The sequence below is a fragment of the Ailuropoda melanoleuca genome, chromosome 14 (assembly GCF_002007445.2).
Source record: "Ailuropoda melanoleuca isolate Jingjing chromosome 14, ASM200744v2, whole genome shotgun sequence".
In the NCBI taxonomy this organism is placed as follows: domain Eukaryota; kingdom Metazoa; phylum Chordata; class Mammalia; order Carnivora; family Ursidae; genus Ailuropoda; species Ailuropoda melanoleuca.
The window spans coordinates 11,439,357-11,462,127 of NC_048231.1; the positions used below are offsets into that span (position 1 = coordinate 11,439,357).

Below are 22,771 nucleotides of genomic sequence, written 5' to 3' on the forward strand. Positions count from 1 at the left end.
CTGGCTTGCGGCTCCTGGGTCCACAGGTGTGGGGCCCGAGGGGAGAAGTGGGGGAAGGAGGGAGGGAGGTGCTGTTATCTTACCCAGATGCACGTGCGCTGGAAGGGGAGGAGGGTCAGAACTTCAGACTATTTGCTTAATCCCTTGGAATGTCCTTTCCTCGCTCTGTTCTTTGGGCCCCTTGTGTTTAATGGACCCCTTTATGGGCACATGTGTGGTAATTAACACGTGCAGCGTAGGTCCCGGGCCATGTGTTTGAGTTTCAAATATCCATTGATCTGGGGCACTCCCATCCTGGCTCCCCTCCCCTTCTTCTCCTTTGGTCCTTTGCCCTTGAAGAGAGATGCAAGGCAGGGCGGGGGGCACACGTGCCTCCACATGTGTTTTATTGATGCTTCAGAGGATGATTAGAAGAGAGGAAGAGGGCCGCCAGCAGCTCCTTGAGCTCTGACGGTCTGCTGCTAAAAACAGTCGAAGGCTGCAGAAGCTGAGGTAGAGATGAATTGTTGGTTTCAACTGAAGCAGGTCGAAGGACAGCTGGGACGTGGCTGAGAAGCAGAATGTGTTTAGAGATCGTGAATTTACCCTGAGTGGATTTTCCTGGCCAACCAAGGCTTGCAGATTTTCCCAAGTTGCCCCTTTCTGGGGTCTCGATGCTAAGGAGCGTGGATGATTTGGGGAGCTTCTGGGCTAGCCTGATGCAAAGTCGGGGACTGCTCCTGGGCACGATGCCTTGTGAGGTGCAGGAGGGGCGTTCTCAGCCTCCAGGGGATGATGCTGGGCTGAAGAACAATGGAATGGGAGAATTAGAGGAGAGCACTTGTAAAATTCTTTCCTGGCCGTTCTCTGGGCGCTTTCTTTTTCCAAGCACCCAGCACCCTGGAGATCCCCGGCTGATGCTTCAATAATGGGCAAGTGAAAGTTGAGGACCATCAGGGGTTTTCTGCAGTTCGCATATTTCCTACTTGTAAGAAGTCTGGGATTTAGCTATTTAAGGAAAGGGAGAGAAAAATAGAAACATTAGCAGACTCTGCTTGCATTTTCTGCACGGCCTTCTGTATTTGTCAAGCCAGTGTGGGAGAGGGGCAGAACTCCCCAAACCCAATCCAGCTTTAATCCCCCCATAAGCTGCTCCATACCCTGTGCTCTTAAGTAAAGAGTGAGTCACAGTTATTTGTCCAGGGTCCCTTTCTGTGTCTCCATTTTTAGAATCTCTCTTGGAGTCTGGTCTCCAGGTTGGTGCCAGCTTGAAAGGCCTGTCGCTCAGGTGATGGATTAAGCAGCACGCTCATTCAGGGCTGAGGGATGTGCTCCGGGCGGGGGTGATGGGTGGCGCATCCCGGACGAGGGGGGCAGTGTGGCTTCCAGCCTCAGCCCTCCCGTGGTCAGCACACCTGAATGAGGCTCACCTCCCTGCCCTGAGCTGGGCATCGCTGGCTGTCTCAGGACTTTCTACCCGTGGAGCATCCCTCCTGCCCAAATGACTCTCCCCTCTTCCCAGCTACCTCGCTTTCCTCTTCACCCAGTGCTGAGGGCGAGGCGGGGTCAGTAGTTGACCTGTCAGCATGGTCGTCAGATGGCAACAGTTTGATTCCCTACTATCTGGGGTTGGATGTGAATGGAGACGGGCAGCTGATGACCTCTGTGGGTTGGCCTCTGCTCACATTGGATTTCCCCAGGGAAAAGCATTCATTTTGCCACAGCACCTGCTGAGACAGAAGCGGACCTAGGCAGCTCCAGGCCCACGAGAGGCAGTCTTTTGCTCTCTGCATGTGTGTGGCTGCCGCTGGCTGGGGCCCCAAGCCACCCTGACCACGCCCGGCACCTCAGGGTGCCGGCTCTGCAGCGTTGGGTTGCAGAGGGGTGTGCGTGGGTGTGCTCTGTCTCCTTCCTTCTCCACTCCCCGGCTCGGCTGCATGTCCTCAAGCCCTGCCCTCCACCCCAATCCCTGTTCTGGGGTCTCTGAAAGAAAGTTAATGCGTGGAGGATACTAAATGAAGAGTTTGAATCCCTGCCATATCCCCCTTTTCAAGGACTGGAGAGGAAATGGGGTTTAGGGATCTGGAAAACCTCCTAGTCATAGATTCTTATGAGTCCCTGGTGTTATTAGTAACCGTCGGTGTTTATACTTGGCTTCTTATTCTTTCATTCAACAAATATTTATTGAGAACTTCCTAAGTGCCAGGCTTATTACAGTCACTGAGGACCCGGTGACAAGTAACATGATAAGAGCCTGGCTTTGCCTTGTGGAACTCACATTCGGATGGTACTTAGCCTCTTTTTACAGAGATTATCTTCAGGTGGAGGTGAAGCCTCCCTGGGGAGTACAGACTTCTAGGTGCTGGGAAGCTGTCACCTCTGTAGGGAGGCAAAGCAGGTGGCCCCTCCACACAGCCCTGGTTGGTAGTTCCCATGGCCAGAGCTCTAAGGAAAGACCCTTGGAGGAGGTGCCTGGGATGAGCCCACTCATCCCACTGGCAAGTTGTTTTTTTTTTTTTTTTAATTTAAATTCAGTCAGCCAACATACAGTACATCAGTAGTTTCAGATGTAGAGTTCAATAATTCATCAGCTGCATATAACACCCAGTGCTCATCACATCACCTGCCCTCTTTAATGTCCATCACCCAGTTACCCCATCCCCTCTCCTCCCTTCCCTCCAGCAACCCGCAGTCTGTTTCTGTAGTTAAGAATGTCTCATGGTTTTTCTCCCTCTCTGATGACTTCCCATTCAAGTTCTTGATTCCTCTGCCTGGTACCTTTGTGGGGTCCCCCACATCCAGGTGAGGACTCAGAGATCGTCGGGCCATTGAGAATATGTTCATTGGCTCACCATTCCTTGACCGAGTGCGTTCAGTTCCAGGCGTGGCCCAGGAACCTGGACAGAGGCAGGGATTTCTGTGTGTGGGCACAAAGACCTCTGGGCCACATCTGAGCCACTGTCTCCAGGTCTGAGCGCCACGCAGCTCCTGGGGGAGAGGCCGACGAATTGCCAGTCTCGGGTCCTACCGTGCCTGCTGAAAGGAAACTGAGATCCGAGAGCTGCTTCTTTGAAAGTTTATATGGAGAGACAATGGAGCTAGAATAGCTAAAACAATTCCAAAATGAAAAATTAAGTGGGAGGTATCACTGTATCTGATTTTTTTAAAACAGAGATCTTTAATGCTTTATTCCCCCATGACTCTTGATGAATTTTCAATTCATGCTTCCCTGTGTTCTTCTGAACAAATGCTGTGACCTCTCCCCTTTTAAAAATGTTTGTTTCATTTCCTTTTTTTTTTTTAACATGACTTCTTTTTTTTTTTTAGAACGGTTTTAGGTTCACAGCAGAATTAAGAGGAAAGTACAAAGATTTCCCATATAGCCCCTGCCCCCACACAGCCAGAGCCTCCCCACTATCAACGTCTACACCAGAGTGGCACATTTGTTATAATTAGTGAGTCTTCACTGACACGTTATTATCACCCAAGGTCCATAGTTTACGTTAGGGCTCACTCTTGCTGTTGTACTTTCTGTGGGAATGGACAGATGTATAATGACACGTGTCCACCATTACAGTATCATACAGAGTATTTCACTGCCCTAAAAATCCTCTGTGCTCTCCACCCCTGGCAACCCCTGATTTTTTTACTGCCTTCATAATTTTGTCTTTTCCAGAATGTCACAAAGTTGAAATCATAATACCCCGATTAATACTTGCAGTACTCTAGTAATCAGGACAGTGTGGTGTTGGCCAAGGGTCAGACATAGATCAGTGGAGCAGAGTAAAGGACCTAGAGAAAAGCCTGCACAAGGCTAGCAAACTGATAGGACAGAGGCTTAGAAGCAGTTCAGAGGAGGATGACGCTCTAATGATTGGACACCCATGGGCAAAAAGACAAACAAGAAGCCCCAAACCCTCAATCCAAACCTCATAGCTTACACAAAACTGAATGCAAAATGGATCTTGGACTTAAATGTAAAATATAAAACTATTAAAACTTTTAGAAGAAAACATAGGAGAAGATTCTCAGAAACCATAGCTAGGTGAACCTAGAGCTTTTGTGTCTTAGAACAACAAACACATGATCCAAAAAATTTAAAAGTTGAGAAATTGGACCTAATCAAAATTAAGAGCTTGCTCTGAAAGATCTTGTGAAGAGAACAAAAAAAAAAGTGCAGACTGGGAGGAAATAGTTACAAACCACATAGCCGACTTAGGACTTCTATCTAGAACATGTGGAGAGCTGCCAGAAGCTCAACCAGTTGAAAAGCAATTCCATTTAAAAATGGGCAAAATACACGAATAGACATTTTGCCAGAGCTCATCTGCAGAAGGCAAATAAACACACAAAAAAGATGTTCAACATCATTAGCCATAAAGAAATGCCAATTAAGATCATGATGGGGGGCGCCTGGGTGGCGCAGTCGTTAAGCGTCTGCCTTCGTCTCAGGGCGTGATCCTGGTGCTCTGGGATCGAGCCCCACATCAGGCTCCTCGCTGGAAGCCTGCTTCTTCCTCTCCCAATCCCCCTGCTTGTGTTCCCTCTCTCGCTGGCTGTTTCTCTCTGTCAAATAAATAAGTAAAATGTTTAAAAAAAAAAAAGATCATGATAGGATATCACTACACACCTGTCTTCTAACAGCTAAAATTAAAAAAAAAATAGTGACAATACCAAATGCTGGTAAGGCTGTGGAGAAACTGGATCTTTCCTACATTGTTTGTAAAAATGTAAGATGATACACACTCTGGAAAATACTTTGGCAGTTTCTGTAAAGAGTAAACAACAAAACATACTTACCATATAACCTAGCAATGGCACTCCTGAGCATTCATTCCAGAGAAATGAAAACTTGTGTCATTTCAACCCTCACATGGATGATCGGGTGATGATCAGCCTTGTCTGTGGTCACTGAAGAGAAAAACAACCCAGATGTCCTTCAGTGGGCGAAACACAGCCGGTGCCTCTGCACTGTGGAATAGGACTCAGCAGTAGGAGGGTACAGACTGTCGGGGTGTGCAAACCATGATCGGATGGACCTCAAGGGCATTATACAGAGTGAGAGAAGCTGGTTTCAAAAGGTCCTATACTGCATGATTCCTTTTATATAACATTCTAGAAAAGACCAGACTAAAGATAGAGAAAGAAGTAGTGGTTGCCAGGGGTGAGAGATGGGGTGGAGAGGGGCAGGTGTGATAATAAAGGGGCCATCTTTGTGGTGATGGACTAGTTCTGTATTTTAATTGTGGTGGTGGTTACTCGAATCTGCACATGGATAAAATTGCATAGAACTACCCCCCTAACACACATACACAAATGAGTACATGTAAAATTGGTGGAATGTGAATAAGGTCCATGGATGTCGTCCCTGGACACCACTATCAATGTCCTGACTCTGATATTGTACAATAATGAGGTTACCTATATAATTATAGGTTACCTATATGTGTACATTCACTATGAGGATGTTACCACTGGGGGAAACTGGGTGAAGTGTACATGGAACTTCCCTGTATTATTTGTGCAACTTCCTGGGAATCTATCACTATTTCAAAATAAAGAGTGAAAAAAATTAGCCCAGTTCTTTTTGTGAACCCAGCTCGGAACGGACTCCGTGGCTGGTGGTTCCTCCTCCCCCCTACATTCCCCTCCTCCCCCTCCTCCTCTTTCTCCTCTTCTTCTTCCATGTCTGGTCTATTTTTTTCACCAGCATCATGTTTTTACTCTTATTCAGAGGAATGTGGAGCTTGAGAATGTGGGGAATTGTTTGCAAAAAGACAGCCTTGAGCTTGTTTTTACTTCTTTTGTGAGGGAGTATGGAGGTGGGTGGACGGAATGCAAAACATTGATCTCTTGCTCTGGAAAGGACCTGAAGTGCCCAGATAACCCCTGTTCTCAGAGGTCAGGATTAGGACAGCTCACAGTACATTTCTGAGCCTCATCTGTTCGTGGGACATGCATCTCAGGAAATGTTGACTGAAGTTCCATCTTCCTCCTGGTATGATTTGGGCCAGGGTCTTAAGGGACTTTTGCAAATGCACCATTGTCTCCCTGTGATGCCCAGAATACATCATTTTGACGTCCACACTGGGTCACCGAGTCACACGCTGGGGGGGCTGGTGGCTGTCCCGTCAAAAGCAAGAACCTTCCAGTATTTCTATCAGGCTGAAGTTTATCTCCATGTCTTTGTAAAAGACAACCCATGGCAGCCTAAAAGAATTCAAGAAGGAGGGTGGCCGCTGATGGACATGGTTTGGGCAGAGCCCAAGAATCGAAGGGGACTTGGGATTGTGGAGAGACCTTCTGAATCTCAGGAGGGGGGTGGTGATTTCTTTCTTCCTCATTCTCCAAGGCTCCTCAGTCTCAGAGACCCCAAGAGATGCCATTAATACAGATTCCTCCTCTGGCCTCTTTGACACATTTGCTTTTGAAGGACCTGGAAGAGAAAGCTCTTTGTATGTGGTTAGAATAAACTCATTGTACACCCAAACAATTAACTCCTCAATGGACTTGCCAGCCCCTTGAAAGACCCGGCCCTGCTTCCCTGGACCTCGTGGGCTCTATTCAGTCCCTTAAGCACACCAGTGTTTTTGAGTTTTTGTTTTGTTTTGTTTGTTATTCTGAAAAGTCTTTCGCTGAGAATAGTCAGAGCGGATCAACATTGTCCTCAGCCTGCATTTATCTCCACTTGCCAGCGAATGTCAATCAGGAATCAAAAAGCCAAACAGAGGAGGCTTTGAACGGTGTCATGGGGGGTCGAAGGGACTTCCAGCTGTCTGTGCGTGGGCCAGGCCTTCTCTCAGGGCAAGGAATTGTGCTGTCACACAAACCCACTGTCTGGACAGGCTTACAGAGCCCTTGCGGGTGCTGCAACTTTCTGGGGCTGCACCTTAAGGATGAGGCATGGTTGGGGGTTGGAGAAATTGGAAGGCCAAACGCCAGGGCCCTGGGCCTGGGCAGTTTCCAGAGCTGCTCACTGCCTCTGGGCCTGGAGCAAATCACTTCCTTGCTCTGAGACTCTGTCTCTCTTTATCTGCCTGGTGACTTCCTCTGGGCTGGCCAGTGGTGAGACTAGATGAGCAAAGCCACCTGCCAGAAACTGAGTGTTGTAAAATGTGATCTCATTATTGTTGATCTTGACATCATCCTTGAGAAATTCTGTCAGGTTTGCCTCATTCATTCATTCATTCATGGATGTAAGCTTTCCTTGTTTTTCATTTTATTGTTTTATTTTTTATTTTACTTTTTATTATTTTTTTAATGTTTCCAAATTTACATTTTTCTCCCTGTAAGAAAAATGATAATCTTCGAATTGGCTTTTTTCAGTGTTCTATCCTCTTCTTCTTGTTCTGGAAGAGAATAGTGGTGTTAAAGAGAGCTAGAGTCCTGCTATCTGAGGTCCAAGAGAACCACCAACGATGAGACCAGGTATCACAGCATCATGTACATGGTGTCAACTGAGACAGATACGTTTGTCCTTAAAATATACGGGAGAGTCTCTGCACCAGTCAAGGATCACTGAAATAATTCAGCTGCCGCTGCCTGAGGTTGGATCTGAGATGACGTTGGCACTACCTCCCCTTTTGTTTTAGCAGCTTTATTGAAGCATAATTACATACCATAAAATTCACCCATCGTAAATGTACAGTTCAATGAATTTAGCACATTTAGAGCATCGCGTGGCCGTTACCAGCGAACATTTCCATCATTCCAAAAAGAAACCTGTGCCCATTTATAGTTACACCCCTGCTGCCTCCTCTAGCCCCAGGCAACTACAGATCTGGACTCTCTAGACTTAGCTTTACGAGGCGTTTCGTCTAAGTGGAATCCTACAATAGGTAGCATTTGTACATGGCTTCTTTCATTTAGTCTAATGTTTTTGAAGTTTATCTCTGTTGTCACATGTATTAGGAATTCATTCTTTTTCATTGCCGAGTAATATTCCATTATGTGGATATATATGGATATATATTATATATATTATATATTATATTATATTTATATTATATTATATTATATATTATATATAATATAATATATAATATAATATATATATCCCCATTTGTTTATCTATTCACCTGTTGACAAACATTTGGATTGTTTGCAGTTTGAGGCTAATGTAAGTAATGCTGCTATGGATATTTGCACACATGTCTCTGGGTGGACGTGTTTTTCTTTTTCTTGTCCCAAGAGCAGAATTTCTGGGTCGAATGGTAAGTTTATGTTTAACATTTCAAAGAAATTGCCAAACTGTTCTCCAACATGGCTACTCCATTTTCCATTCCCACAGCAAAGAACGAGGGTTTTAGTTTCTCCACACCCTTGCCGACATTTGGTATTTCCTATTTTTAAAATTTTAGCTCTTCTAGGAGGTACACAGTGGTTCCTCATTGTAGTTTTAATCTGCATTTTCTTAACAACTAATCGTGTTGAGCATCTTTTCATATATCACTTAGCTGTCCATGCATCTTCTTTGGTGAAATGTCTATTAAAATATTTTGTTCATTTTAAAATTGGGTTGTTCATCTTCTTACTGCATTGAGAGGTTTACTTAATTTTTTTGAATTTAAAAACTTTGATAGGATTTTAATTTTGTAAATCCAATTTTAAAAGTAAGTGGTTGGATAAGATAGTTTATACTCATGGTATTTATACCTTTAAAGTCCTTGCTGCTGAGCCTTTAAAGTCTTTACTCCTGCACGTTGTCCCAAGAATGGGGAGGCAGGCATCCTTCGTTTTTAGAGGAGAAGATCACTGCCCAGAGAAGAAAAGTGAGGGGTTCAGGTTACCCAGTTTATTGGATGTAAAGCCGGGATCTGGAGTGTGACCCCACTGGAGACTGGGAAACTGAGTGGAAGCTTTTCTCTCTCCTCAGGACTCAGTGTGGGGACTAGTATTGTCCCAAGTCTTGCCAGGAAACAGAAGTGATGTGGACCTTGGACCCAGGCCTTGGACCTATGTTTGGTAGAAGGGTGCGCTTGTTTGCTGGGTTGGGAGCCAGGTGCCCAGGTGCCCGGAGATGATGGTCAGAGGGTCCTGTTGGCTTTGGCTTGGCTTCTCATCCTTTGGGCAGCTGAATTTCACAGGTGGTTCTCCTGGCAGCAGGGCACTTTGTCTTTTCTCACTTCATAAAGATTTCCATCCAGGGCCTCCATGGTGGCCGCACAGCTGTATCTCCTCACCCTTGGTAACCCCGCCCTGCAGGAAGATTCACTCCGTGCACGTGCCTTCCTGCGATGTGGGCTCTGGGCCTGCATCTGGGCAACCATGGAGGTCCTTGGTCTGCAAAAGTGCCAAACTTTCCCGGGAGACTGGAAACATTTCTTCCTCTCCTTCAGCAACGGACCTTTGCTGATTGCTACACCAGATGGGCAGTCCCGGACTCTCATCTGGTTGATGGGAGAAAGCAGCAGAATGTTTTCTGTTATCCTGCTCCAGAGAGAGCTACAGCTCTTGGAATATGGGAGGATTATATCTGAAAATTAAAATATTGCATGCGCCATTTTGCACTTGGGTTCTCACCTTTGTCCCTCAGGGAATGTTTGATTTCTCACTTTCCCTTTGTGACCCGTACGGCCCCTAAAGTGAAGCCACCCCGCGTGCAGGGGCTGAGCACGCCGCGCTGGGCTATTTAGACGGTGAACTCAGCATCCGGCAGGAGCAACCAAACGTGCATTGCAGCTGCCCAAAGACTTCATTCAGTGGCTCATTGAATTCAATGGAAAGAGGTGTTAATAGAGTCAGGGGAAGTGATGCTATTTAAAAAAATGACATTGTGTGGTTCTGCTCTGTGTTTATTCTCCTTCACTGACTTCCAGATCAAACTGACACAGTTTTGCATCAAAAGATGCCTGTTCTGGACTCCAGTTCGAGGCAAATAAGATATCCAGAAAGTTAACTCCTCTCCCCCTGCTGTCTCTCATTCCTTGGGATTGATTGTCAGATGGTGGAGGATTGCCTCGGCCCTGGTGGGAGCTGGGTCTTGGTGTCAGCACAGGAGAATAATAGCAGGGTCATGTGTCACGGAACGGTCGGGCTGCTGGCCTCAGCCTCCAGCCACGATTAGGGTCTCTCTCTAGCTCTCAGTCTGAAGATCCCAAGGGTGGGGTGTTGGTGCAAGAAAGGGATCAGAACTCTGTGTTTTTCCTCCCTCCCTGATAAGATGCAGGGAAGTCGGCCAAAGGTTCTGGGAGCTCCAAATGGCAGAGAGTTGTTATTATGGGGGATCTGACCGGCGTCGCAGAGACTATCTGAGAACTTGCATTCTCCATAGTTGATGAACTCAGTGAAGGGGATTAAGAGGTTCAACCTTCCAGGTATAAAATAAATAAGACACGGGGATGTAATGTACAGCATAGGGAATATAGTCAATAATATTGCAATGCCTTGGTGTGGTGAGAGACGGTAACTAGACTTACTGTGGTGACCATTTCGTCACATCTATAAACATCAACTCACTGTGTTGTACACCTGAAACTCATACAATATCGTATGTTAATTATTCTTCCATTAAAATAAAAAATAAATAACAATTATAATAACCAAAAGCTTAAAAATAAGAACCATTGGCAAAGCAAACAAATATAAATAAATACATGTAAAATAAATGATTGAATAAAATGACCAAAAAAAATAGGTAATCCTTGGAGAATATAGTGTTCAGTTGTACAAGATCTCTGGGGGATGATGTAATCATCCCATTGCCTGAGACCACGGGGCTCTTCTTCCCCCACCCCCACCCAAGGAGAACACAGAGAAATCTCTGAGCTATGCATTCTGCATGGAGGCAGAAATCCCAAGAAGGGGAAATTGATTGATGGGGGGGCAGGGGGACAGAAGAACGCTTGCTCTTTTTACATATAAAACATAGATACACATATAGTACCTCAACAGATATACAGTGTATCTGTGTTATTAATATTTCATTAGGAAAGTGATTAGGAAAAAAACTCTAAAAATGCTCTTTAGGTGAGCAGTAATGAAAATAATTGAGAGACACTGCCCTGCACTATGGATTTGGAGGATCTTGATGAAAGGAACCCAGAGTCCTGAAAGGTGGTAAAGTTTACACTCACTCCTGACCTGCAGAGAGCTGCCAGCTGTGCGGGAACGACGTGCATTAGCACTTTGTGACTGGGAACTTCGTGCTCCCATCTACGGTGGAAATTTCAAAGCCAATCCAGAGTGCAGTTTCTCACATCCCTTTCAATTTTGTTTGCCCCCGCCTCTCACCAGGAATGGGAGGGCATGATGTTTCACAGTTTAAAGTGTTCTAAGGGTTCCTGATTCTCTTCAGTTTAGCATACTGGAGAGAGGATGGTCCTTTCTGCCTTCTCTTCCTTTTTAGGTGAGGACAGAGAAATAGCTAATCTCTTGTTTTCCTTAAGCTCTTCAATGAGGGCCACTAGATACTAGGCTGGTACCTTTCACAAGAGGTCAGGAAGGAGCTGGGGACACCAGAATTTGATGCCACAAAGTATGTCAACCTTATCCTAACATGCCTGGCCAAAAACTCAGGACTGCTGGGAAGATGCACACCCAACCCCCCACCGCAGCTTTCCTGTGGGGAGGACCTAGGGCTGACAGAGTCATCATGCCGGTACACGCGGGTTGATGAGGAAGGGCCCTCCAAAGCCAGGACAGTTGAGTTCCCTTTTGTCCCTCCCGTGGGATGGTGAACATACACCTGGGTTTGTCTTACTGTTGGTGTCTCTCTGTTGTTCTTTTTTGATTCCTGTTCTCTTCTCTTCTCTTTTCCCTTTCCTTTCCTTTCCTTTCCTTTCCTTTCCTTTCCTTTCCTTTCCTTTCCTTTCCTTTCCTTTTCTCTTTTCTTTTCTTTTCTCTTTTCTTTTCTTTTCTTTTTTCTTTCCTTTCCTTTCCTTTCCTTTCCTTTCCTTTCCTTTCCTTTCCTTTCCTTCTTTTCTTTTCTTTTCTTTTCTTTTCTTTTCTTTTCTTTTCTTTTCTTTTCTTTTCTTTTCTTTTCTTTTCTTTTCTTTTCTTTTCTTTTCTTTTCTTTTCTTTTCTTTTCTTTTCTTTTCTTTTCTTTTCTTTTCTTTTCTTTTCTTTTCTTTTCTTTTCTTTTCTTTTCTTTTCTTTTCTTTTCTTTTCTTTTCTTTTCTTTTCTTTTCTTTTCTTTTCTTTTCTTTTCTTTTCTTTTCTTTTCTTTTCTTTTCTTTTTCTTTTCTTTTCTTTTCTTTTCTTTTCTTTTCTTTTCTTTTCTTTTCTTTTCTTTTCTTTTCTTTTCTTTTCTTCTCTCTTCATTGGGACTTGGCCGGGCCATGTGCAAACCCCAACCATTCAACAGTGCTGGAGAGTAGATAGTATTTACCTCAATAATGGTAGTCTCCTTTCGATTCTTTTTAACCCTCAATTCAGATGATGGGTCGAAGCCGACACCCACGATGGAGACTCAGCCTGTGTTCGATGGAGATGGTAAGCTCTTGTATTACTTCCGACTCATATGCTCCCACCCGTTTTTAGATTTGAGGAACGTCGCCTTTGGATGTTTGTATAAGCTTTAATATTAGTTTTTTTTTCTTTTTTAATTTCAATTTTTCCCAGTTTAGGCTGGATTGTTTTAACCTTTAAAAAAATGCAAATCCTCCCAGGAACTGGTACACTCTCTACTTCTGGAAAGGCCCTCTGTTCTAGCCAGGCTTCCTGCCTGGCTGCCTATTTCCAACAATAACACAGCCTGGATGGACCCTTCGAGCTGCCAAGACCAAGGAGGCATGGCTGAGAAAGACAGGCCAGCACTGTCCCTTCAGTAGATGAACCGACACTTCTAAGTTCCTTCTCTGTGCCCAGCATTGTGCTAGGGCCTCTGTGGGACAAAGAAGGAATAGTTGAGATGAAGCCTTTGCTCTCAAAAAAATGAGAACTACTAGAGAGCTTTATGTGTTAAATTATATGGTCTCAGTTTTTATGTACTGGACATTTTTGGAAGAAAGAGATCACAGTGGTCTGGGGAAAGACTATGTGAAGAGATGGGACCTGGGCTGGATCTTGAAAGGGAAAGGGAAGAATTGGGGCATTGCAGTGTGGGGACTGGTATGAACTGAGGGGAGGGTATAGTGGGAATGGGGAATAGTAGGAAAGTAGGAGCAAAGAGATTGGTTAGTGGACCTGGTTTGGCTAAGATGGACCTTGAGAGCATTTGAGAGAGAATTCTAGAGCAAGATAAATGGTGTAGCTGGTAACAAGATAGAGGCTGGATATCCCTGGAGGTATGAGGAGTAGACGGGAAGAGCATGGGGTGCAGAAGGCTGGCCTCTATCTGAGTTTGAGCTGCTCATGGCCTACATTCTTTGGTGTGTTTGCCATATACTCCAGGTTCCCATGAGGAGGGGGAGGAAGCTGGGCAGAGTGCAGTTTCTAGAAAGTCTGACAATGAGTTTCGGCTCTTAGTATAATATGCAGTGACCTTTGAGCAGCTTTCAGCTGAGTGTATCCAGACCTGGATCACGAGACTGGACAGGGAGACAGGAATAAAAAGAAATTATGCCACTTGTTGGTATTGTAGCTGTGGATGGCCCTAGCACAGGCTCAGCTCTAGATAGAAGGATTGAAAAGTGAGCTATCCTTTACAACTGGTCATGTAGTGGCACATGTGTGTGTGTTCATGCCTAGAAATTCAGCTGTTTCTGTGTTTCTGTGATCCACAAATCTCCTGGATTTTTGGCAAGTCTGGGATCTTGAGGGATCAGATGAGAAATGGAGACCATGTCACCTTGGGAGATCACCCCAACAATCTCACTGAAGAACTCATCATTCTTTAGTGTGTGCATTCTCATAACACTTGTCCACTGTGTGACCCAAGCCCTGAAGGGCCTACAGGTTCCCCCAAGCTCTCTGGGTGGAGGGATTTAGCCTGTGTTCATGACAAACCGTTAGGAAGGATATTGACGCACACATCGGACTCATCGCTTTCCTTCCCACGTGGAACAGTGTCTCAGCAAGCTGAAATCTGTTGCGGCTCAGCCGTTTCCTCCAAAATGGTCTCTGTGGTTTGTTTGGCATTCATTTGTTGATTTATCCCCTTTAAATCTTCTTCCAGGGAAGCAGCTGAGAGAGACTTGGCTTGGCCCATGCTCCTCACCTCCTGGGATAATATTTTTATTCCTGGATGGAGCGGCTCTGAGCCTCTGGACTTAGACCACTCTGCCTGTGAGCAGGGGAGGCCCTGGTTGGCTCCTATGAGCTGGCAGGGAGAGGAGCTTCCGTAGTGAGAAGGGAGAGGGCACTGGGACAAAGTGGATGTGGAATGAGGGAGAAAGCTCAAAGCCTTGATGCCTCAGGCTTTAGAAAATCTCCTGAAGTCTGGGGGACGCCCTCCAAGTTAATCACACCCTTTGCCCAGACTTTATTTTCTCTCTTCTTCTTCTTTTTTTTTTTCCAGAAATTACAGCCCCTACTCTATGGATTAAGCACTTGGTAATCAAGGACTCCAAACTGAACAACACCAATGTAAGAAATTCAGGTAAATAATCTACCTGGGATTATATATGTGGCTGATTTGCTTGTGTTTGCCCTATGGTTGCTCCGAGACTGCCTGTTCTGTGGGCTTGGGCAAGTCATTTGACCTGTCTTGTCTTCAACTTTTACAGCTGTAAAGCGAGATTAGATGAGTGAATCCCTTCCAATTTTAACTTTCTTCTATTAGTAGCTCAGGGAATCATCTTTCATGAGGAGCTGATCCTTTTAGCAAAAATCTTTTGACTGTATGTTTTACTATTTTACTTGACTCTCTATATGCCATGTGGAAGAATTTGAAAATATGGCCTGGCATGGAAAAGTTGGACTTCAAGCCATAAGAAACTTCGTTCTCTGTGTTTTTTAAGGCTCCAAATAGCTGCTTACGGTCATGTCTTTTCCGGTCTGATCTTTTGAGGGTCTTGTGAGTGGTCAGGTTTTGGTACTGGCTGAACCCCTCGTAGAAAGGTGACAATTTTTGGAAGGTGATCAGATTTGTAGGACTCATTCGTAGAGTTCATTTATCATCAATGAAGACCAAAGTCAAAAAAGTGCATTTACCATCAGTGAAGACCGGACGTCCACCAACAGGATAATGTATTAACAAACCCGATCTGTATCTCTGTCATGGGGAAATCATCCTTCTTTTAGCCTATGACTTTAGTGTGAGAAATGCCCCTCTGCATAATTTATGCCTGCGTGAATTTGGTGAATTTCATTTCAGCCATATCATTTTTTCCTTATGGATATCAAGGTCTATAAACAAAAGATCTATCCCTTTGAACTGATGGGCAGAGTTTTACAAGACCGTTAATGAGTGGGCTGTTATTGGCCCCCTTTAGGTTTATCTGTATTGCCAGCTCTGTCCTCAAGGTGGTAGTGGCAGGACTTGATCATAAGAAAGTGAGTTACCCATTGAGGTGAATCCATGCAGCATTGGTTGATTTTCTCTGTGCCGTGGGCTGGTCAGTACTTCTGCATGTGTCTGGTTCGCTGTTTGATAAAAGCTGGAGGTATGGGGTGATGGCGTGGGAAGAGGACCACGTGAGTCCCGTGGGCCAGAGTCTTTAACAGAGCAGTGCCATGGTTAAAGCACAGGCGTTGGAATTGGCAAAACCCACGTTCACTTTTTGGCTCCAACACTTAGCGAGTGACCCAAGCAAGTGAAATAATCCCCGCAGACACTCAGTTCATATCTGGGATCATGATCTTTCCCTTGAAGGACTGTGGGTAAAGGTTGCCTGAGTTGCTATCTATCTGGTACTTACCCAGTGCCTGGCTAAGTGATAAACAGTAAATGCAAGATGAGCTGAAAGTACATTGTTTATCGTTACCATCACTGTGGTAGGAAAAATGGGAATGCTAACGACACCGCTTACAGTGAGAATTCTTCAAGCAGGAAAGAATTTGTAATTGTCATTGGGAGCAAAAGCTTCTTTGTAGAACCTTCCTCCACCTCCCCTCTTGCCGTTAGGCAAATATGGTAAGTCAAAGACACATGGTTTTGGGGGCTGGGGTACCTGGAAGTGACATCTGCCAGCGGTCCCCCCATTTCCTGCACCCCCTCACCCCCCAGCAGGTCTGCAAAGCCCCAGGGTGAGGCTGTATTCTCGCTCTGTGACCAGGGGGCAGATATGAGGGTCAGTGCTCTCTGAAATTCTCCAGCACTGTTTGCCTGGAACACTCACTTGACATTTCACAGTTGCTTCTAGAAATTACTTCTTTGTCATCTTCCAGTGGTTAATTTCTCCACCGAGGCTCTAAACTCTGTGAAGGCAAGGGCTTTGTTGCCTATTATATTTATTATAGAATCTAGCTCACTGTGTTTCATTACTCTGGGGGAGGACAGAGGAGAAAAGACCTTCATCATCATCATCATCATCAAAAGCGGAATCATCCTGTTGGGTTCTGCACAACTTGACATGTGTTATCTCATTGAAGCTTCACCGCAACCGATGAGATAAGTATTGTTATCACCTCTATCTGACAGATGAAGAGATGGAGGCTGAGAGAGAGGAAATAGCTTGTCCTGGGTCCGAGCCTGTAAGGCTTGGGGCTGGGGAAAACGATTTATCTTTGCCAGTAGAGTGCTTGTCTTCTTGGGCTGTTTTCTCAGAGTGAAGTGAAGTGGTGATGTGAAGCTTCCACTCAGGTTCTTCGGCTTTCCATTCCTTTTTTTTTTTTTTTTAAAGATTTTATTTATTTATTCGACAGAGATAGAGACAGCCAGCGAGAGGGAACACAAGCAGGGGGAGTGGGAGAGGAAAGAAGCAGGCTCATAGCGGAGGAGCCTGATGTGGGGCTCGATCCCATGATGCCAGGATCACGCCCTGAGCCAAAGGCAGACACTTAACAACTGCGCCACCCAGGCGCCCCCGGCTTTGCATTCCTACTCGCCCTGTGTAGTTGCCAACTGGGTGTATTGGGTCTTACTGAGAAATGGTTTCCAGGCAGATACAACTGCCTTCCTTTTGTTGGCGTGACCCAGCCACCTTCATTTTTTTTCCTGGTTGGCCCGTTATGTCTGGAAGGTTAGTGTATAGAACAGGATAGTTGAGGAAGAGCTAAAGCTTCCTTGGGAGAAACTGAAAGCAGCAATAATTATCAGAGATCGATACTTAGGCATTTTCTAATAAACTGAGGACTTTCTCCATCATGATCTAGTGGTAATACTGACTGAGTACCTGCCGATCCTTCTGATGGAATTACATGTAAAAGACATGATGTCACAAAGGCATTTAGGCAGGGATTGGCAAATGGCCACCTGCCTGTTCGTACAAATAAAGTTTTATTGAAACACAGTCACACCCATTTATTTACATATCGTCTATGGCTGGTTTGGAGCTGCAATAGTAGATTTGAATAGTTGTGACAGAGGCTGTCCGGCCTGCAAAACCTAAAATGTTTACTCTCTGACCCCTTACAGAAAGCAGTTTGCTGGGACTGAAATTGAAGCATTTGGATGGGAATGTGTGCATGGGGGTGTCTTTCTCCTGGTTTCTGGCCCCTCTCATAGACCAGGCAGAAATAGGGGCTGTGCCTCCTGAGATGTTTCCCGACATGCCCAGGAAAGCCTGCATCAGCAGCTCAGGAACTCTGGGCAGCTCATGTGGCCCTGCTCCGTCTAACATGAATCTTTGCCAAGCTTCAACATTCTGTTCTGGTGTATGTTCTCACAAATGGTATGCCGGGGAAGCTTCCTGAGGTCTGGCTTTTGTGGGCAGAAGTAAGGAATCATCTGTATATGGAAGTGGTGAACCTCGTAATGGCATCAGCATGGGCTTTGGTATCAGACAATCCAATAGACCTGGGTTCCAGTGCTAGCTTCCTGTGAGAGGCTAAGTGACCTTGAGAAAGTTCATTATCTGTGAAACAAAGTTCTTAGTGCCTTGCAGGGCTTTTCTGAGGATTCAACAATGTATATGAAATGCCTAACGCAGTAGCTATATCATGAATGATTTAAAAAATAATGGCTACTCTTGATGGAATATCTTTATATCTTGTGCCAAGCACTCTTCACGTTATCTCATTTCGTTTGATGAGAAGTCAGATAGCACTTTAGTGATAACTCATGTCTAGGCAGTTGGCTCTGGTATGGACTGGAGCCTCTGGGTCAAGCCCCCGGGGGCAGTTTCCCATTAGAGTTTGCCAGGAGATCCTGGGTGAGGTGAACTTCAGCCCCCACCCATGGGGAGGGTGAAGGGGGACTCAGAAGCCGGTCTAGGAGAGAGCTCTTCCCACTCTCTCTAAGAGGCAAGAAGGCCATCCTAGTTCCTTCTATACCCCAAACATCCTTCTTTCACACTCAGACCCTGTGACGCCAGGTTTGTTTTCTGGCCTAGGGACTGTTGATGTTGGAAGGGTTCCACTGGGCAGCCGAAGCTTTGCAATAACATGACACATATGCCTGCAGACTTACGCTGTCTCCTTCTCTCCTCCTGGAGGTGTCGATCCTTGTTTTGAAGGCTTTGTCTTAGGTTCCCCATGGTCAGTGTTGCCTTTTGAGGACTTGGCAGCCTCGGCATTGATGGGTTTGCCCCTTTGGACTCCTGTCTCTGATTCTGGTCTCTGTTGCACCAGGAGCTCTCTTGCATTCAGGAAGACGGGTGTACCTGGCCATCCGACACCCTAGAACTTGACAGCAGCCATCCTCTCACATACGAGTGTTGGCCAGAGACTCTGTTCTGCTTTTAGGACCAAATATGAACTCTTGCTGAGTTTTTGGGATCAGAGGCTGGCTACCAAGGCATTTCTTAATATAACTAGAGTTTAAAAATCTTTTTAATCATCTACATTTTATAGAAGAGAGCAAAGAGATTAAAGAAATGACGAAAACTAGGCTTTGTCTCATTCTCCGTCCCATATTCCATGTCCCACTGCTTCTAATTTTACTGTGTGCAGACACTCTCCTACAGCTGTGATTTATAAAAGTCTCTCTCTCTTTTTTTCCTGTACGACAGAATTCTGTGCTTTCTTGTCTGGTAAAATACTCTCAGGAAATATGGTCATGTGGGCCTTAACTCCTCTCTTGGAACAGCACAGTGACGCTGTCAAGGCACATAGGCCCTTTCCCTCTGCCCCTGTGTGGCTGGCTACCTCTTGGAGCCATTGGTGGGGTCCTTGGCCTTCTCTTCTTCCTTTCCTGTTCCTTTCTTTCCTTTCCTTCCACCTTCCCTCGTTAACTTCTTTCATGATCTGATCTGGGAGTTTGAGAAAGCCCTAGAACCTGGCCCTAGAACCTGGGGTGAAATCCAAAAGGACTTGCTTTTCCTCCTTGCCTCTTTGCCAGGCAGAGCTTCCTTCCGGGCATCAGTGAATGCGGCAGCTTGTGGGAACTCCGTTTCCCCGAGACAGAGCCGTCAGCAGGGATACAAAGTGGAAATGCATTTCTTGTAAGTTTTGCCATGAAAACAGCCCCGTCTCCTCGCACGTGGGAGCGTTTGCCTAACTCAGCATCCGCGTGGCCGGTAAGCGGTTCGCAGCACCCCTGCTCCCACCTGCCGGCGTCAGAGCCCTGCTCCCCTCGGCCTGCTGCGGGGCCCTTAGCTGCATTCGGACTGCTCCTTCCTCACCAGGGAAGCTCCTGCCAGGACAGCTGCTATGACTGGGATGTGGGGTCACTGAGGCAACGGCACCTCCTGGCCGGATCCCCCAGCCCCCAAACCAGCACTCTTGGCCTGCCCAGAAACCGCGGGGTGATGTAATGACCTGAGGCCTGGAAAAATAAACAGCTTTCAGGGAAACCAGCGGTAGCCGTTGTAAGCAAATGCCCCACAGCCACCTGGAGCCTCGCACATGACGTGATTGGAAGGAAGAATGAGTAATCCGCTAACGTTAGCAGCCGCGGACGGGTCTGGGCTTGCGAGCATTTAAAATATCTGTATAAAAACAAACCCTTGACGTTTATTTCTATAACTGGCCTTCTGGACGCCTGCGCATCTATCTTCTGCAGGTGTCTTGGTCAGTCATGGCTAGGAGAATGGAGCTGGGGACAGGGAAGGGTGGTCATCCCTATGGCTCTCTCCGTAGCAACAAAGGCCTTTCTCAAGTTTTCCCTTTGCAGAGACGAGCCATACACGCATTTGGAGGTCCCAGAGAGCCCAGCCCCACAGTCCATTTTCTCCTTGTTTTAAAATTAGCTTTCCCAATTGTCTTGCTCCTTCACCAGACTGCATCTGCTTCGGACATTGGGGAGTAGTGGTGGGGCAAGGTGAGGTGAGAGTATGATCAGCCCCTGGGCCTTGCTTGAACAGCCCAGGCTTTTTTTCAGTAGGTGAGTCTGTACGCTTTTTGGTGTTGATAGCAAAACTATGTGTCTTAGCATTTTCTTTTGGCCTCTGCTACTAAAACCTGAAACTAAAGGTTCTGCTAAGGTACTGGAATTGGCTCCTTGCAGTTTGTTAGAAGTCAACTATGGTCTCTGCTCTGAGGATTCTCGTTCTGTGTTTATTTGTAAAATGGCTTTGTAAGAATGCAGGGTATATATCTTATAAACACACTCACACAGAAGTGTTTTCAGAGGTGAAGAATGAAGTTATGATACTTTATTTGACAAATTAAAAACTATCTTTTCCATCCCCCCCAACCCCCGCCCCGGTATGTGCCCCCTCCTTCCTTCTTGCCTGAATTTTTACTTGCTAGCTCTGGTCCTTAAAGGACAGAGCTTGTCAGACAAGGTCAATGAAGTTACTGGGCAAAACTAGAAAGAAGACAGCTTGCCACTTCTCAGTACTGGTCATTGCAAAACCACGGGGAAGCATTTCACATTCTTTTTGGTGGAGGGGTCACATAAGCTCACTTCATGGCATGAGGCAGGAGAGATGGAGCCTTTTCTAAAATTTGAGGGGATGTGAGTCAGTGATGCTTTGGGGGAAAAGTTAAAAAAAAAAAAAGCGCCTATATGCTATATTGGGATGATCCATCCTCGAAGAAATATCTTCTGTAGAATTTATATCTTGTTTTCCTCCACTCCTCAGTTTCTTCTGTGTGGGAAGGCAGAGGTCAGTGCTTCCAACAATGGTGAACCGTGCCTGGTCATTTTAGGTTCTGCAGAGAGAAATTATTTAGACAGGCTGGTTGGTTTATAATTTTCCCTTCCACGTCCTCACCCACAACATTTTGTCCCAGCAGCACGCCCTATTTACAGAGCCGACTGCAAACACCCCTGTGAGTAGGTGCCCTCAGCCAGCGTCGGGGATGTGGGACGGGCATGGTCACTTTTGTTCTGAAGATGGGGCCTCTGAGCCTCAGGGAGACTCCAAGGGGTTGAGAGGCACAGAGGAGAACCTGAAACCAACCACCTTGCCCCTCACTTAACCCCTTCCTGGTACTTGGGTTCCAGGATGTGAAAGGTGGAGTTTGGGATGTGAGAGGCGGAGTTTGGATCAAGGCCCTGAGTTTGGGGGAGCTCGCCCCATGCTGTGTAATTGTAAGGATGTGGGCCTCGAGAGCCTATCATCTAGTACCAACACTTCATTTTCAATGACAGAAAAGAGCCCAGCTAGTCAAGGGCCTTGTCCAGGGTCCCAGGCCCATCAACAACTGCTGTGTGCCAAGGCCTCTACCTGGTGCGAAGGGGAAGAAATGCAAGGAATGTCTAAGGAAGGAGCTGGCTGTTGAGCCCTGGTGTGCCAAAGGAAGGGGGCAGCGGTGACGTCCACTCCAGTGCAGAGAAATGTTCTATCACCGATCTTGTTTTGAGTTGCTGGCACGGTGATCACAGAAAGTAGATTGATTCTTTTTTTTTTTTTTTGATGTAAAGTTCGATGATTCATTAGTTGCGTATAACACCCAGTGCACCATGCAATACGTGCCCTCCTTATTACCCATCACCAGCCTGATTCTTAGTCACATTATTATTTGTTTAGTTTGCCTACAGGCACTGTGCCTCTGTATCGCCTGCACTGGGAGCAGACTGTGCCCGCTACCCACCCTTGATTCATCCCTGCAGTCCAACCGAGGAAACGAGTTATCCACGGGGATGGGTCAGGAAGCCCAGGTTCATGCCACATTTGCTGAGGACACTGCTACCTTAGACCCCCTAAGACCTTAGACCCGCTAAGACCTTAGACCATTTATCAACTATCTCTGGGGCCAGGTTGAATGCTTCACCTCTAGTTCTTCATTTTAATCCTCCAGGGACGCTATGGGCTGTGTGCTAGCATTACCCCGCTTTTACAGGTAAGGAGCCTGGGACTTAGGGAGCTGAAGGAAACTGCCCAAGGTCACAGAGCTAACGCATGGTGGAGGCTGATCCGTCTGACCCCAAAGCCCATGCTCTTGGCCACCATGCTGTATGGCCTCTACTCCAGCTGTTGCTGACTTCCATGGAACAGCCACAGAGCCTTCCCTGTGCCAGGCCCTGAGGCGGAGGGTGCCAGAGTGGGAGTGCTAGGCCCTTACTCTTGCTTTCAGCCTTGGCAACAAAGCCCAGGTGTCCGCACGGCACCCCCACTCCTGCGCCTCTGACTGCCCTGAGTTCCCTCTGGCATTTGGGAACAGCCATCCCACTGAGCCTTGCTGCCGTCCTCACCTATTCTGGGCCAGGGGTGAGAGCGTCTCTTGGCCAGTTAGTGCATCAGAAGGGGTAACCTCCTCCAGAGACCAGCCTCCTCCAGTGGTCTAGTCCCTCTGTAGGTTAAGATTGGGTGATGGTATAATTTTCACTTCATTTAGCTGCCCACCCACTGGGGGAGAGGGCCTTTCGATTAAAGAGCTGGGAGAGCCCATCCCCGTGGAAGAGGCAACTGTTGTAAATTGGTGCATATTCTGTTTCTGTTCTTCCCACCCCCACCTCTGCCTGCTACACACCTGAGCACGG

General features: G+C 46.3%; 1 protein-coding gene across 8 annotated transcripts in view; it reads left to right on the top strand.

Annotated features, from left to right (window-relative positions):
* Window positions 1–22,771, top strand: part of SMOC1 (SPARC related modular calcium binding 1) — a 154,740-nt gene that overhangs the window by 103,428 nt on the left and 28,541 nt on the right. For 7 of the 8 annotated variants that reach the window (XM_034641989.1, XM_034641991.1, XM_034641986.1 and 4 more), the window contains exons 6-7: window positions 12,322–12,411; window positions 14,378–14,458. In XM_034641989.1, coding sequence (XP_034497880.1) covers window positions 12,322–12,411; window positions 14,378–14,458 — 171 coding nt within the window. The remainder of the gene's footprint in view (window positions 1–12,321; window positions 12,412–14,377; window positions 14,459–22,771) is intronic. The other variant, XM_019797271.2, reaches the window with a different exon arrangement.